The sequence below is a fragment of the Schistocerca nitens genome, chromosome 1 (genome assembly GCF_023898315.1).
Source record: "Schistocerca nitens isolate TAMUIC-IGC-003100 chromosome 1, iqSchNite1.1, whole genome shotgun sequence".
Classification (NCBI taxonomy): domain Eukaryota; kingdom Metazoa; phylum Arthropoda; class Insecta; order Orthoptera; family Acrididae; genus Schistocerca; species Schistocerca nitens.
The window spans coordinates 472,712,778-472,726,946 of record NC_064614.1 but is presented as its reverse complement, the minus strand read 5'-3'; the positions used below and the strand labels follow the sequence as shown (position 1 = coordinate 472,726,946).

Sequence of the window (14,169 nt, the reverse complement as noted above, 5' to 3'; positions counted from 1 at the left end):
GCTATCATATAATCATACAATAAAGGATCCTTCTTTCTATGTATTCGCAATACATTACATTTGTCTATGTTAAGGGTCAGTTGCCACTCCCTGCACCAAGTGCCTATCCGCTGCAGATCTTCCTGCATTTCGCTACAATTTTCTAATGCTGCAACTTCTCTGTATACTACAGCATCATCCGCGAAAAACCGCATGGGACTTCCGACACTATCTACTAGGTCATTTATATATATTGCGAAAAGCAATGGTCCCATAACACTCCCCTGTGGCACGCCAGAGGTTACTTTAATGTCTGTAGACGTCTCTCCATTGATAACAACATGCTGTGTTCAGTTTGCTAAAAACTCTTCAATCCAGCCACACAGCTGGTCTGATATTCCGTAGGCTCTTACTTTGTTTATCAGGCGACAGTGCGGAACTGTATCGAACGCCTTCCGGAAGTCAAGAAAAATAGCATCTACCTGGGAGCCTGTATCTAATATTTTCTGGGTCTCATGAACAAATAAAGCGAGTTGAGTCTCACACGATCGCTGTTTCCGGAATCCATGTTGATTTCTATAGAGTAGGTTCTTGGTTTCCAAAAACGACATGATACTCGAGCAAAAAACATGTTCTAAAATTCTACAACAGATCGACGTCAGAGATATAGGGAATTAGTTTTGTGCATCTGCTCGACGACCCTTCTTGAAGACTGGGACTACCTGTGCTCTTTTCCAATCATTTGGAACCCTCCGTTCCTCTAGAGACTTGCGGTACACGGCTGTTAGAAGGGGGGCAAGTTCTTTCGCGTACTCTGTGTAGAATCGAATTGGTATCCCGTCAAGTCCAGTGGACTTTCCTCTGTTGAGTGATTCCAGTTGCTTTTCTATTCCTTGGACACTTATTTCGATGTCAGCCATTTTTTCGTTTGTGCGAGGATTTAGAGAAGGAACTGCAGTGCGGTCTTCTTCTGTGAAACAGCTTTGGAAAAAGGTGTTTAGTATTTCAGCTTTGTGCGTGTCATCCTCTGTTTCAATGCCATCATCATCCCGGAGTGTCTGGATATGCTGCTTCGAGCCACTTACTGATTTAACGTAAGACCAGAACTTACTAGGATTTTCTGACAGGTCGGTACATAGAATTTTACTTTCGAATTCACTGAACGCTTCACGCATAGCCCTCCTTACGCTAACTTTGACATCGTTTAGCTTCTGTTTGTCTGAGAGGTTTTGGCTGCGTTTAAACTTAGAGTGAAGCTCTCTTTGCTTTCGCAGTAGTTTCCTAACTTTGTTGTTGTACCACGGTGGGTTTTTCCCGTCCCTCACAGTTTTACTCGGCACGTACCTGTCTAAAACGCATTTTACGATTGCCTTGAACTTTTTCCATAAACACTCAACATTGTCAGTGTCGGAACAGAAATTTTCGTTTTGATCTGTTAGGTAGTCTGAAATCTGCCTTCTATTACTCTTCCTAAACAGATAAACCTTCCTCCCTTTTTTTATATTCCTACTAACTTCCATATTCAGGGATGCTGCAACGGCCTTATGATCACTGATTCCCTGTTCTGTACATACAGAGTCGAAAAGTTCGGGTCTGTTTGTTATCAGTAGGTCCATGATGTTATCTCCACGAGTCGGTTCTCTGTTTAATTGCTCGAGGTAATTTTCGGATAGTGCACTCAGTATAGTGTCACTCGATGCTCTGTCCCTACCACCCGTCCTAAACATCTGAGTGTCCCAGTCTATAACTGGTAAATTGAAATCTCCACGTAAGACTATAACATGCTGAGAAAATTTATGTGAAATGTATTCCAAATTCTCTCTCAGTTGTTCTGCCACTAATGCTGCTGAGTCGGGAGGTCGGTAAAAGGAGCCAATTATTAACCTAGCTCGGTTGTTGAGTGTAACCTCCACCCATAATAATTCACAGGAACTATCCACTTCTATTTCACTACAGGATAAACTACTACTAACAGCGACGAACACTCCACCACCGGTTGCATGCAATCTATCATTTCTAAACACCGTCTGTACCTTTGTAAAAATTTCGGCAGAATGTATCTCTGGCTTCAACCAGCTTTCTGTACCTATAACGATTTCGGCTTCGGTGCTTTCTATCAGCGCTTGAAGTTCCGGTACTTTACCAACAAATTACTTTACTTATAAATTTTCACATTAAATGTTGAAGGTGTCCTCCCTGTTGTTGAATACATAATTCAATTCGTCTAATCACGTTTTCCAAACACAAGCTGTAACATTTCTTCTGTAACAGAAGCAGTGAAAGTGGATATTCGAGTTTTCAATTCATCGATGGATTTTGGACGGTTTTTATAGACAGTTGCTTTCGCTACACCTCAGAAGAAAAAGTCAGTTGGTGTTAGGTCGGGCCAAAATCCCTGTGAAATTATGCGATCACCAAAAACATCAGCAAGCAATGACATTGAAACGCGAGCTGTACGAGCGATTGCACCATCTTGTTGAAAATAACCGTTCAGTATTTCACTTAACACAAGTTCTCTTATGAATGGGCACTGAATATCACCGCAGTATCGTTGTGCGTTTATTGTTTCGTTGAAAAATTTGGGACCCACAATCCGACGTCTACAAATTGCAATTCAAACTCCTATTTTCACAGAATGAAGTGGTTCCTCACAAATACACACTGGATCTGCAGTACGCCACATACGAGAATTTTGCGAGTTCATGTGCCCGGATAAATGAAACACGCCTCATCAGTGGAAAACGTTTCATTAAGAATATCCCTTCCATTTTGTTGAACGACATTTTTGAACCATTGACAATAATGCAGTCTCTTGCCATGATCAGTATTTTTCAGTTCTTGCACGACTGTTATTTTGTATGGGAAAAGTTCTAATTTTTTCCTTGCAGCTGTGTGAGCCGTTCCGACACTAACATCGATTTCCTGGGCGAGTTTTCTTATTTACTTGTTCGGATTCATGGACATTTTATCGGAAATGTCGAGTAGTTTATCCTTAGACAAAACGCTAGGACGATCACTTCTCGGTGCATCTGTCACTTCGAAGTTTGTTAATCAAATCTCGCACAGTATCGCGATGTGGGAGTGTTGTCTCGGGGAAAACTGAATTAAATGTTTGACGAACTGAAACTCTGTATTTACCGCCAGGTTTGAACACTGGTTCGACTAAAAACACATGTTCTTCAATGGTTAGCATTTTAACAGTGACAAAAACGAAACAAGCGAACAAAGTAACTAATCTTAAAAGTTCAACACATAACGTCACACACCAACGATACTACTGACGCTGACTGAGATAAACGAAACAGTGAAGTGTTGGGAGAGTCCACTTGAAGGGAAGTAACCCAGACAGACGAACAATCATATTGCAGGCGCGGCTGACAATCATACGGCACTGCGGAGAGACTTTGTGAACACCCAGTATTATCAGTCACCCAGAAGGTCTGTCAGATGGACTGTGACGTCTGAACATTACCTAGATCTCCTTGTACAGTATGTAATTCCTACTTTGGATGAGCGAAACTGCGTGGAAACTGTAGTGGGCTGACAAGGCAGCCAGTCCACAGTGACGGGTAGCCGAAAGGCACACGTACACACACGCCGACTGGCGTGAAGTCTGAAACAGGATACGTGATGAAAGCTATAAAGAAAAGAACGGAGCTTCTCGTATACTTAACTTTAATTTCTTGTTGTACATTGCTCTTGATAATACAAGTGAGACTCTCTCCAGATATGGTTAATGGCGCCTTGCTAGGTCGTAGCCATGGACTTAGCTGAAGGCTATTCTAACTGTCTCTCGGCAAATGAGAGAAAGGCTTCGTACGTGTAGTCGCTAGCAATGTCGTCCGTACAACTGGGGCGAGTGCTAGTCAGTCTCTCGAGACCTGCCGTGTGGTGGCGCTCGGTCTGCGATCACTCAGTGGCGACACGCGGGTCCGACATGTACTAACGGACCGCGGCCGATTTAAGCTACCACCTAGCAAGTGTGGTGTCTGGCGGTGACACCACATTCCTCCCCCGCAAATCGGCGAACGGTCGTTTGATAAGGCTTCCGCCCGCCGTGGGGAGGACCCCATCTTGGCGTATGCGATGAGGTGAGGAGCCTAACAACAGGCGAGGCTGTGCCACCCGCACCCTGCCATTCGGTCCGAGGGGAGCTAGGAAACGCCTGAAAACCTAGTCCAGGGTGCACGTCAACATGCGGTGTATGCGCCCGTAGAGAGACAGGAGGGGCCGAAGGGTCGACCTCCATGCGGTCGGGGCACCCGACGGGCGAAGACGACGTCTGGTCCGGAGCGGGCAAGAGTTCCATGGCGGAGGATAACCGGTCACGGGCAGCGATCGGCGGCTAGTGACCCAGGGAGGCGCCAGGCGGTGGCAGCGACGCGTCCTCTGCGGGCGGCGCCGGCGGGAGAAAAGGCGGCGGCGGCGGGGGCGCGTCGCCATGAGGCAAAATGGAAGGCAGCGTCGGTAACACCTGGGGATGAGGCGAGCCAGTAGATGGGTCCTCAAGGCGCTGACCGGACGGCACCGTCGCTGAAAGCAGACGGGGAGCGGCAGAACCCAGGCGACGACAGAGGCGCAGCTGATTGAGATGCCGACGCACCTCACCAGAGGCCCCCAAAACCAAATACATAGCGCGGCCGAGGCAGCGAAGAATGCGCCCTGCGAGCCAACGCCGTGAACCGCGATAGTGGCGATAATAGACAACGTCGCCAGGAGCAAAAGCAGGAGTCTGCCGCTGCACAGGAACCTGATGCGGCGGATGCAGCAAAGACATCAAGGTTCGATGAGGACGACCGTGGAGCAACTCAGCCGGCGAGCGACCATCGCGGGGATGAGAGCGATACGAGGACAAAAAGAGCAACAATGCGTCCTCCCGAGAATGCGACTCTTTCAACTTCAACATCTGGGACTTGAAAGTCCGGACCAATCGTTCAGCGGCACCGTTTGACTGAGGCGAAAACGGCGCGGATGTCAGATGTTGAATACCATTGGCCTTGCAGAATGACAAATTCTGCGGACAGGAATTGTGGGCCATTGTCGGAAACAATAGTCTGTGGTAGACCTTCAATGCAAAAGATAGCGGACAACGCTTGGATGGTGGCAGAAGGCGTCGTGGAAGACATCCGGACAACAAATGGAAAATTACTGAAGGAATCAACAACAACCAACCATCGCGCATTCCAGAATGGACCAGCAAAATCGATATGTAAGCGTTGCCAAGGGGAAGTGGCTTTGGGCCATGCAAAGAATTTCCGCGGTGGGGCGGATTGTTGTTCGGCACACGCCATGCAAGAAGAGCACATATTCGTAATCGCAGCATCGATTCGGAACCACGTACAGTGCTGATGAGCAAGTTGTTTCGTGCGCACTATACCCCAATGTCCTTGGTGAAGAAGCCGTAAGACAGAGGACTGTAACGAACGTGGGACGACGACTCTGGACTGATCATTATCAGAACGCAACAACAAAACACCACGTCGTACAAAAAGTCTCTCCTTGTGAGCAAAAAATCGGCGAACCAGCGGATCCTCGATCCGTGACTTTGACAAGGGCCATTGCGTAGCAACAAAACGCAAAACAGTAGCAAGGACAGGGTCAGCAGCTGTGGCTGCAGCTACACGACGAAAATCAATCGGAAACGATTCGACCACGTCATCGGTTTTCACATCAATGAACATGCAAGCAAGTTCGGAAGAATCGAATGCTTTATCCTCAGCAACAGGCAAACGGGACAACGCAGCAGCGTTGCCGTGCGTAGCAGCGGACCGATACAAGATATCGTAGCGATTGGCGACCTCATAACGCAATGCGTGGGGAACATTGCGCGCTCTGAATAATTTCGGTTGCGCGTCGACTTTCAGTTCCAAATGTGCTTCATAGTTCGTAGCGCAACCAAGGCCCGGTGCAAAAATGTCTGCAAATTCCTCACATAGACGAGAAACACTGGCGGAAGGCACGGTCTCGTTCACTGATAGGACCTGATTTACGATTGACAAGTTAAACAACTGAAATAAATCTAAACCAAACAAGTTCACTGCCGAAGAAGAACGAAGAACATAAAAAGACACAAGTTTTGTTTGTCCCTTGTATGTTGCAAGAAGGCTCCACTGTCCTAACACAGGGATATTCTGTCCTGAATAACTCGTGAGCTGAACGGAGGTGCGCCCAGTTGTTTGTATGTGGCGTGATTGAGCAATGAAACTGCAGCTCCGGTATCGAGCTGGAATGGTATCACTTGTCCGGCAAAGTCCAAATCTACAAAAAGTTTATTGACCTGCTGACGACAAGAGCGACTTTCACGTGCAACTGGAACTGAGACAGGTACAGAAGCACTTGCGACTTTACGGGATTTCCGGCTACGTCGACGCACACTTTTTGTGGGATGAACACAGTCACTGTTTGAGATAGTGGCACTGGACGGGGTGGAATTAACTACATGAATGTCCATGGGCGAAGGTTCACGAGCCTGATTGTCCATGGTTCGATTCCGGCGCGAAGCAAAGGGCCTGGAATGGTTGTGATTGTCTGATCTGAGCTTTTTCTGGCAAACACTTTGAACATGCCCTTTCTTATTACAGAAAAAGCAAATAGCTTGGCGTGACGGGCAATTCTCACGCGAATGTCTAGTTGCACACCGCGGGCATGATTTCACTGCATTTGCTTGCTTTCGCGGGACACGTGGCGGTGCGGACATGTGTGAAGTCTGTTTACAGGTCCGCGCAGCGCGCCCGGCAGGCCGGTTAATGCGACACACTGCTGGCGAAGTTTCAAATGATTCCTGAGCAAAGTCAAGTGTGTCTTGCCTATCCAATATGTCTATCACTTGTTGAAGGGAGGGATTGACGAGTTTCAAAATCTGTTCCCGTATGCGAACATCAGAAAAGTTCTGCGCAATTGCATCACGCACCATAGTATCTGAATACGGGAGTCCACATTCACATTCAAACGCACAATCCCTTGTAAGTCCTTGCAATGTTGCAACCCACTCCCGATTAGTCTGACCGGCCGTACGTTTTGTACGAAAGAACGTATACCTTTTTGCAACGACATTGACTGTTTCTTTGAAATAGACATCTAAAGCAGACAAAATTTCTTCGTATGACAGAGTTGCTACGTCGCGCCGGGGAAACAATTTCACTATCACACGGTAGGTGGACACACCTACACACGAAAGCAAAAATGGCTGCTGCTCATTACCTTGAATTCTGTAGGCGCGGAGATGAAATCCAAATTGTCACGACCACTCCGTCCAGCTTTCGTCGTCTTGACGAAAAGCACGGAACGGCGGTGCAACTGCGGGTTGTGGCTGCGGTAGCGATGAAGCGGCGGCGGCCGCATCGTTGTGCAGCGCACGTTGACCCTGGACGAGCTGTCCAAGGGCATCCAATAACGCCTGCGTCTGCTGATTCTGCAAGCGATAAAATTCGGACAGTACATCAGGAGATTGTGGCGAAGCCATGACACAAGCAAATTAGTGCAAATTAGAAAGAACACGTTTACACTCGTCGCCAATGTAGTGGGCTGACGAGGCAGCCAGTCCACAGTGACGGGTAGCCGAAAGGCACACGTACACACACGCTGACTGGCGTGAAGTCTGAAACAGGATACGTGATGAAAGCTATAAAGAAAAGAACGGAGCTTCTCGTATACTTAACTTTAATTTCTTGTTGTACATTGCTCTTGATAATACAAGTGAGACTCTCTCCAGATATGGTTAATGGCGCCTTGCTAGGTCGTAGCCATGGACTTAGCTGAAGGCTATTCTAACTGTCTCTCGGCAAATGAGAGAAAGGCTTCGTACGTGTAGTCGCTAGCAATGTCGTCCGTACAACTGGGGCGAGTGCTAGTCAGTCTCTCGAGACCTGCCGTGTGGTGGCGCTCGGTCTGCGATCACTCAGTGGCGACACGCGGGTCAGGCATGTACTAATGGACCGCGGCCGATTTAAGCTACCACCTAGCAAGTGTGGTGTCTGGCGGTGACACCACAGAAACCACTGTTTTGATGCAACATGGGGCAACATCTAATGTCGCTTCGCCCAGTGCAAGATCTGCTTAACGCAACCTTCCACAAACGTGTTATCTCCAGAGGTTTTCCATATGCAGGGCCTGCAACAACACCTGATCTGAATCCACGTGACTTCTGGCTCTGGGGATATCTAAAAGACAGCGTTTATCAGGGACACATTCGGTCTCTATCTGATCTGAAGGCCAGTATATAGGAACGCATTTCCCAGATTCCACCGGAACTGCCGCGAGCAACTGTTGACCACATCGTTGTACGGATGCAGCATCTCGCCGACGTCTCCGGTACTCATTGAACAAATTGTGTAAACGGCGGTTAGTATTAAAATCAACATTTTTCCTGTCTCACTTCTTTGACCCTTTCCTTAAGGTAATTACATACGGAAACATTTCTGTACGTCTTTCTTGATTCACAGCGCCACATTTTCACCTTGTGGCCTCAATTGGAACTAGCTTTTTCAGTGTAAATCGGTTCTGCATTAATGCATGAGAATATCTACCAAGTTTCGCTGCCATGTTTCCTTGCCATACGGTAATTATAGCCCCCACTCTACCTCTGTGAGTAGCCGCACTTTTAATTGTAACCAACCCGTATATTATTTCTGCAGTCGTGCAGTGCATCTCGCCATGGCGAAGGCACATGTGACACGGAGGGCGGACACACGGTGCTGATGTGCTGTGCTTGGTGTGTGCAGGCATGCTGTGCAGCTCGCACCTGTGGGGCTACCTGGCGGACACGCGCGGCCGGCGCACCGTGCTGCTGCTGACGCTGGTGGCGGATTCGGCGTGCACCGTCCTCTCCAGCTTCTCGCACTCCTTCTGGCTGCTGCTCATCTTCAGGTTCTGGAACGGCTTCTTGTGAGTACCTCCTGGTTCCCTCATACTGGCTATAGCTCTGTATTTTATCTAGACTGAAGCCATCATTCACAACCTTGTCAGTTATTGCCACAGTATCGAGTTAAAACTAGCTGTCTGTAAATGTACTTATCGTCAGTCTACTGACGAAAAGTAAGAATATAGTTTCCTAAATTTTGTGCTGAAATTCTTACGTTATGAACGTTTGTTCTTAGTAATTTAGTTGTATTCGTACGTTGCGCCCGGGACAGGGTGCTACATTTTGTTTGGCAAGAAGAATGTCGGGTCATGAATCTGGTTATGTATCTGAATATAATCATCTTGAGGCTGAAGCTCTTTTGTCTGTGTTTCCTTTAACAATAACACATGTTTTTTGGGTGGGGTCCGGCCGGCCGTTGTGGCCGAGCGGTTCTAGGCGCTTCAGTTTGGAACCGCGCGACCGCTACGGTCGCAGGTTCGAATCCTGCCTCGGGCATGGATGTGTGTGTTAGGTTAGTTAGGTTTAAGTACTTCTAAGTTGTAGGGGACTGATGACCTCACATGTTAAGTCCCATAGTGCTCAGAGCCATTTGAACCATTTTTTGAACCATTTCTTTTGGGTGGTGTCCGCCTTTAGCAAAACACAATTTTGTTTTTTGTCCCAAATATGTTTCATTGCAGTTGCAGCATCATCGGTGTTTTTTTTATTATTATGGCTGTTAAACATAAGGAATGTTCTTTACTGTTTAAATACATGTAAATATTAGTTTCTAAATCGTAACTACAGATTGTTGAAGAGTACATAAAATTGATACCTTCTCACCCCATAGTGTGTTTTTCTGCTGTATTACGTTTTTACTGTGTCTGTTTTTCTTTACATTTTGTCACCTGCAACTATATACAACTTAATGTAGGCAAAATATTTACGCAAAAACGTAAGCGAAACATAATGTAAATAGATCACACACACACACACACACACACACACACACACACACACACACACACACACACTCACAACCTTTCACATGAATTATTAATCTCAGGCATAGCCGTAACAGTTTAGAAATCGTAATTTTTGCGTAAATATTTTGCTTACATTAAGTTGTATTTAGTTGCAGGTGCTAAACTGCAAAGAAAAACAAACACTGTAAAAACGTAATACAGCAGTAAAACCACGCTATGTGGTAAGAGGGTATGAATATACAATTTTATGTGCTCTTCCAAAATCTGTGATTACGATTTAGAAACTAATATTTACATATATTTAAACAATAACGAATATTCCTTATGTTTGACAGTCACAATAATAAAAAAACGACTGATGATGCTGCAACTGCAGTGAAACATGTCTGGGACAAAAAACGAAATTGTGTTTTTCTAAAGGCGGACCTCACCCAAAAACAAATGTTATCTTAATATAATGACTCAATGACTTTTAATTTTGTACTTAAATAAAACTTAGTGAATTAAGAAACATAGGTTTTACTTGTTACCTTTAGCTTACAGCTTTTAGGATGTTTTAATTTAAGAGCGCAGGTTTCACATGATCGATGTTTTTGGGAGCCAAGCGGTTTACCACGGACAGGAGTCATTTTGTTACAATTGATTTCGTTTTGCTTCCAAGAGAGATAACACACTGTCCAGCCACATTAACGTGATCACCTATCAAAAATCTGAATAAACTGCTGTGAGACATGCAGAAATAGAGTTAATGATGTGCAGCCATGTTGACTCAGTGCCGTGGCCAGCTGCGCTATGTTACTCGATTGGGGAGCCATGACGCGAACAGCCTGATGGAGGTGGACCTACCGATTCTCGATTGGGTCTAACGTCAGGGAGTTTGATGGCCAGGGAATACAGTAAACTCATTCTGAAGCTCTTTGCACATATGCTGCGTGCTGCGTGACACATTCAATTGTCCTGCCGCTAGATGCCATAGTGCCGAGGGAAAACAAAGTGCATGTAGGGGTGGACATGGTCTCGGAGAATAGATGCATACATATATTGATCCATTGTGCGTATCAGAATGACAATATCACCACTCAGAGAATGCCCAAAGACATTCGCCAGACGATAACGTCTCTCCTCCTCTCTGCAGCTTCCTGACGATCGTTGCTGTGCCATAAAAGCCAACAGTCATCTGTCCAATAAAGCGTAAAACGTGATTCGCCTGAAAAGGCCAGCTGTCGTCACTCAGTGGGCGTCCAGGCACGGTATCGGCGTCCAAATTCCAGTCTGCGTCCCCGACGAACAGCAGTCAGCAAGGTCACGTGAACCAGGCACCTGCTGCAGAGCCCCATTAAGCAGCAATGTTCGCTGAACGGTCGTTGAGGAGGCATTGTTGGCAGCCCCTTTGTTCACCTGGGAGGTCAGTTGCTCAACAGTTGCACGTCTATACGCCCGTACACATCAACGCCGCTGTCGTTCATCCTTGTGATGTATGGCCTGTGGTGCTACACAGTTGCCTCGGCGTCGGTTTTGTATAGCGAAATTTTGCCATGCACGGTGCACTTTAGCCACGGCGGCAGGTGAATAGTTTTCATACTTAACTGCTTCGGAAATATTTCCATCTTTGGCCCGAAAGCCACTGATAGTAACCTTGTGACGTCAGATAAATCGCTCCCTTTTCACATTACGACAACGACTGTATATTTTCTGTATCCACCGACACGCTTTATGTACCCTTCACTTTACAGTGCTGCCGCCAACAGCCTTGCCGTCGTGTTAACACCGATTCCCGTCACATCATCGACATTAAGGCTGTCTGGATTGGCCGGCACTTGGGTGGTTGACCGTCTGCGTCTGACGTGACCGTCTGCGTCTGACGAGCGCTGTTGACAAGCGGAGTGCACTCACCTCTTGGGAGGCCAAATGAGAAGCTACTTGACTGCGAAGTAGCGGCTCCAGTCACGAAAGCCGACAACGACCGGGACAGCGGTCTGCTGAGCATATGCCCTTCCATCCAGTGACGTCTATCGGCTGAGAATCACACTGCGTTCGGTTAGCACCGTTGGGCATTCCGAGGCCTCTTCAGACGGAGTTCTGTTTATTGTGCTGCCACCAGTGAGTGGCTATTGCATGTTGACGTCGAACATAGGCGATGGTCAGATTAATATGACTGTCCTGTATATTTAATACTAAAATTAATTTTCTATGCGAAATGTTCCTCAGCGACTACATCTAAATTTACAGATGTACTCCAAAAGCCACTGTACAGTGCCTGATGGAGGATACTTCGCACTAATATTAGTGATTCTGTGTCCGATTACATTCGCTTGTTGAATGAGAGAAAAATTACTGTTTCTATACCTTTGTATGCGACCTAATGTCTGTCATCGTATTCACGTGATCCCTAAACGACAGATGTGATGGAGAGAGCATATTGGTTTTCTTCGAACACAGGTTCTCTAAATTTAACCAACAGGGTTTCGCAGAAATTAAGTCATCTTCAAAGGGTATCCAGTTCAGTGCTTCGAGCATTTTTGTTACACTTCTGTATGGATTATATCAAAATGCTACAGTCCTAGCAATATATGTCTGGAGCCTGTTAAGCATGTGGAGGCTGTTATTTTGTAGCACAGTCTGTGCAGTGGTGTATAATTAAAATAACTGGGGGTCATAAACAATTCCAAACTGATTTGTTAATCGTATGGAATCAAATAACTCTGTACAAAGACCCTTAAAACGCTATGTATGATCACTAAGAATACTTTGGGACTGTGATTCTTGTGTACAGATGCGAGCCGCATTGGTGGCACTTCGCTCTCGGCTCCAGGCTGTGATGGCTTCAGTTACAAAGCTTGAGGCTGCATTGGATGGACACCACTGTTGTGGGCTGGTCAGGGGGATGCAGCGGACGTCCAGCACGTCAGAGCCCTCCGATCGGTCCTCACTGGTGGCCAGCCCAGTTACTGCTTGCACTGAGGTTGACTTCTCCCGTGTGGTCGAGTGGGAGGTCGCACCAGGGCGTAGCAGGCGGTGAAAGACTTCCCAGGGGGCCACACATAAGGCCTCCCTGGTTAGTCTGTCTGTGCATGACACTGGCGCTGAGGCAGATGCCATCGCCTGTCTTGTTTCAGAGGAAATTTCTCAGCCTGCAAGACCTGGACAATCAAAAAGGGTGGAATTACTGATAGTTGGGAGACCCAATGTGAGGATAGTTATGGGGCCCCTTAGGGACATGGCTGCCAAGAAAGGAAAGAAAACCAATGTGCACTCCGTGTGCATACCAGATGGAGTGATTCCAGATGTGGAATGGGTCCTCCTGGATGCTATGAAGAGCACAGTGTGCAGACAACTGCAGGTGGTGGCTCGCGTCGGTTCCAATGATGTGTGTCACATTGGATCAGAAGAGATTCTCTCCAGATTCGAGCGGCTAACAGAAGTGGTAAAGGCTGCTGGTCTTGCTTGCGAGATAAAAGCACAGCCTACCATTTGCAACATAGTCGACAGGACCGATTGCGGACCCCTGCTACAGAGCCGAGTGGAGGGTCTGAATCAGAGGCTCAGATGGTTCTGGGATCGTGTAGGCTGCAGATTCCTCGACTTGTGCCAAAGGTTGGTTGGGTTTCGGGTTCTGTTGAATAGGTTAGGAGTTCACTATACGTGGGAGGCGGCTACACGGGTAGCAAGGGCTGTGTCTCGTGTCCTGGGCGGTTTTTTAGGTTAGTGGATCTCGCGAAAAACAAAAAGGGCTTCAGTCACAAAGGGTGCAGCCGAGCACAGGAAGAACGTAGGTACAGGAACCATCGGTATAACAGTTGTAAATTGTCGTAGCTGTGTTGGGAAAGTACCAGAGCTCCAAGCGCTAATAGAAAGCACTGATGCTCAAACCATTATACGCACTGCAAGCTGGTGAAAGCCGGAGATAAGCCTAGCAGAAATTTTTGCGAATAACCAAACGTTGTTCCGAAAGGATAGGATAAACACGGCTGGCGGTGGCGTGTTTGTTGCTGTTAGAAGTAGTTTATCTTGTAGCGAAATTGAAGTACATAGTTCCTGTGGCAACCGGAATAAAATAATAATTGGATCATTTTACCGACCTCCCAATTCAGATGATACAATTGCTGAAAGATTCAAAGAAAACTTGAGCAGTTAGATCATGAACCCCGGCAAATAGTAAACGGCTGTGAAAACACACTTGACCTCTTAGCAATAAATAATACTGAGTTAATAACGAGCATCAAAACGGATAAAGGGATTAGTAACACTGGGTTGTCGTAGCGAAATTGAATATTGTAACCCAAAATCCTTCAAAAATTAACGAAAAATATACCTATTTAAAAAAGCAGATAAAAGTTCACTTGACGCCTTCCTGAGACACAATCT

The 14,169-nt window shown here is 46.6% G+C and overlaps 1 protein-coding gene across 1 annotated transcript in view; it reads left to right on the top strand.

Annotated features, from left to right (window-relative positions):
* Positions 1-14,169, top strand: part of LOC126251935 (synaptic vesicle glycoprotein 2A-like) — a 136,490-nt gene that overhangs the window by 58,122 nt on the left and 64,199 nt on the right. The window contains exon 4 of the mRNA XM_049952691.1: positions 8,700-8,862. Coding sequence (XP_049808648.1) covers positions 8,700-8,862 — 163 coding nt within the window. The remainder of the gene's footprint in view (positions 1-8,699; positions 8,863-14,169) is intronic.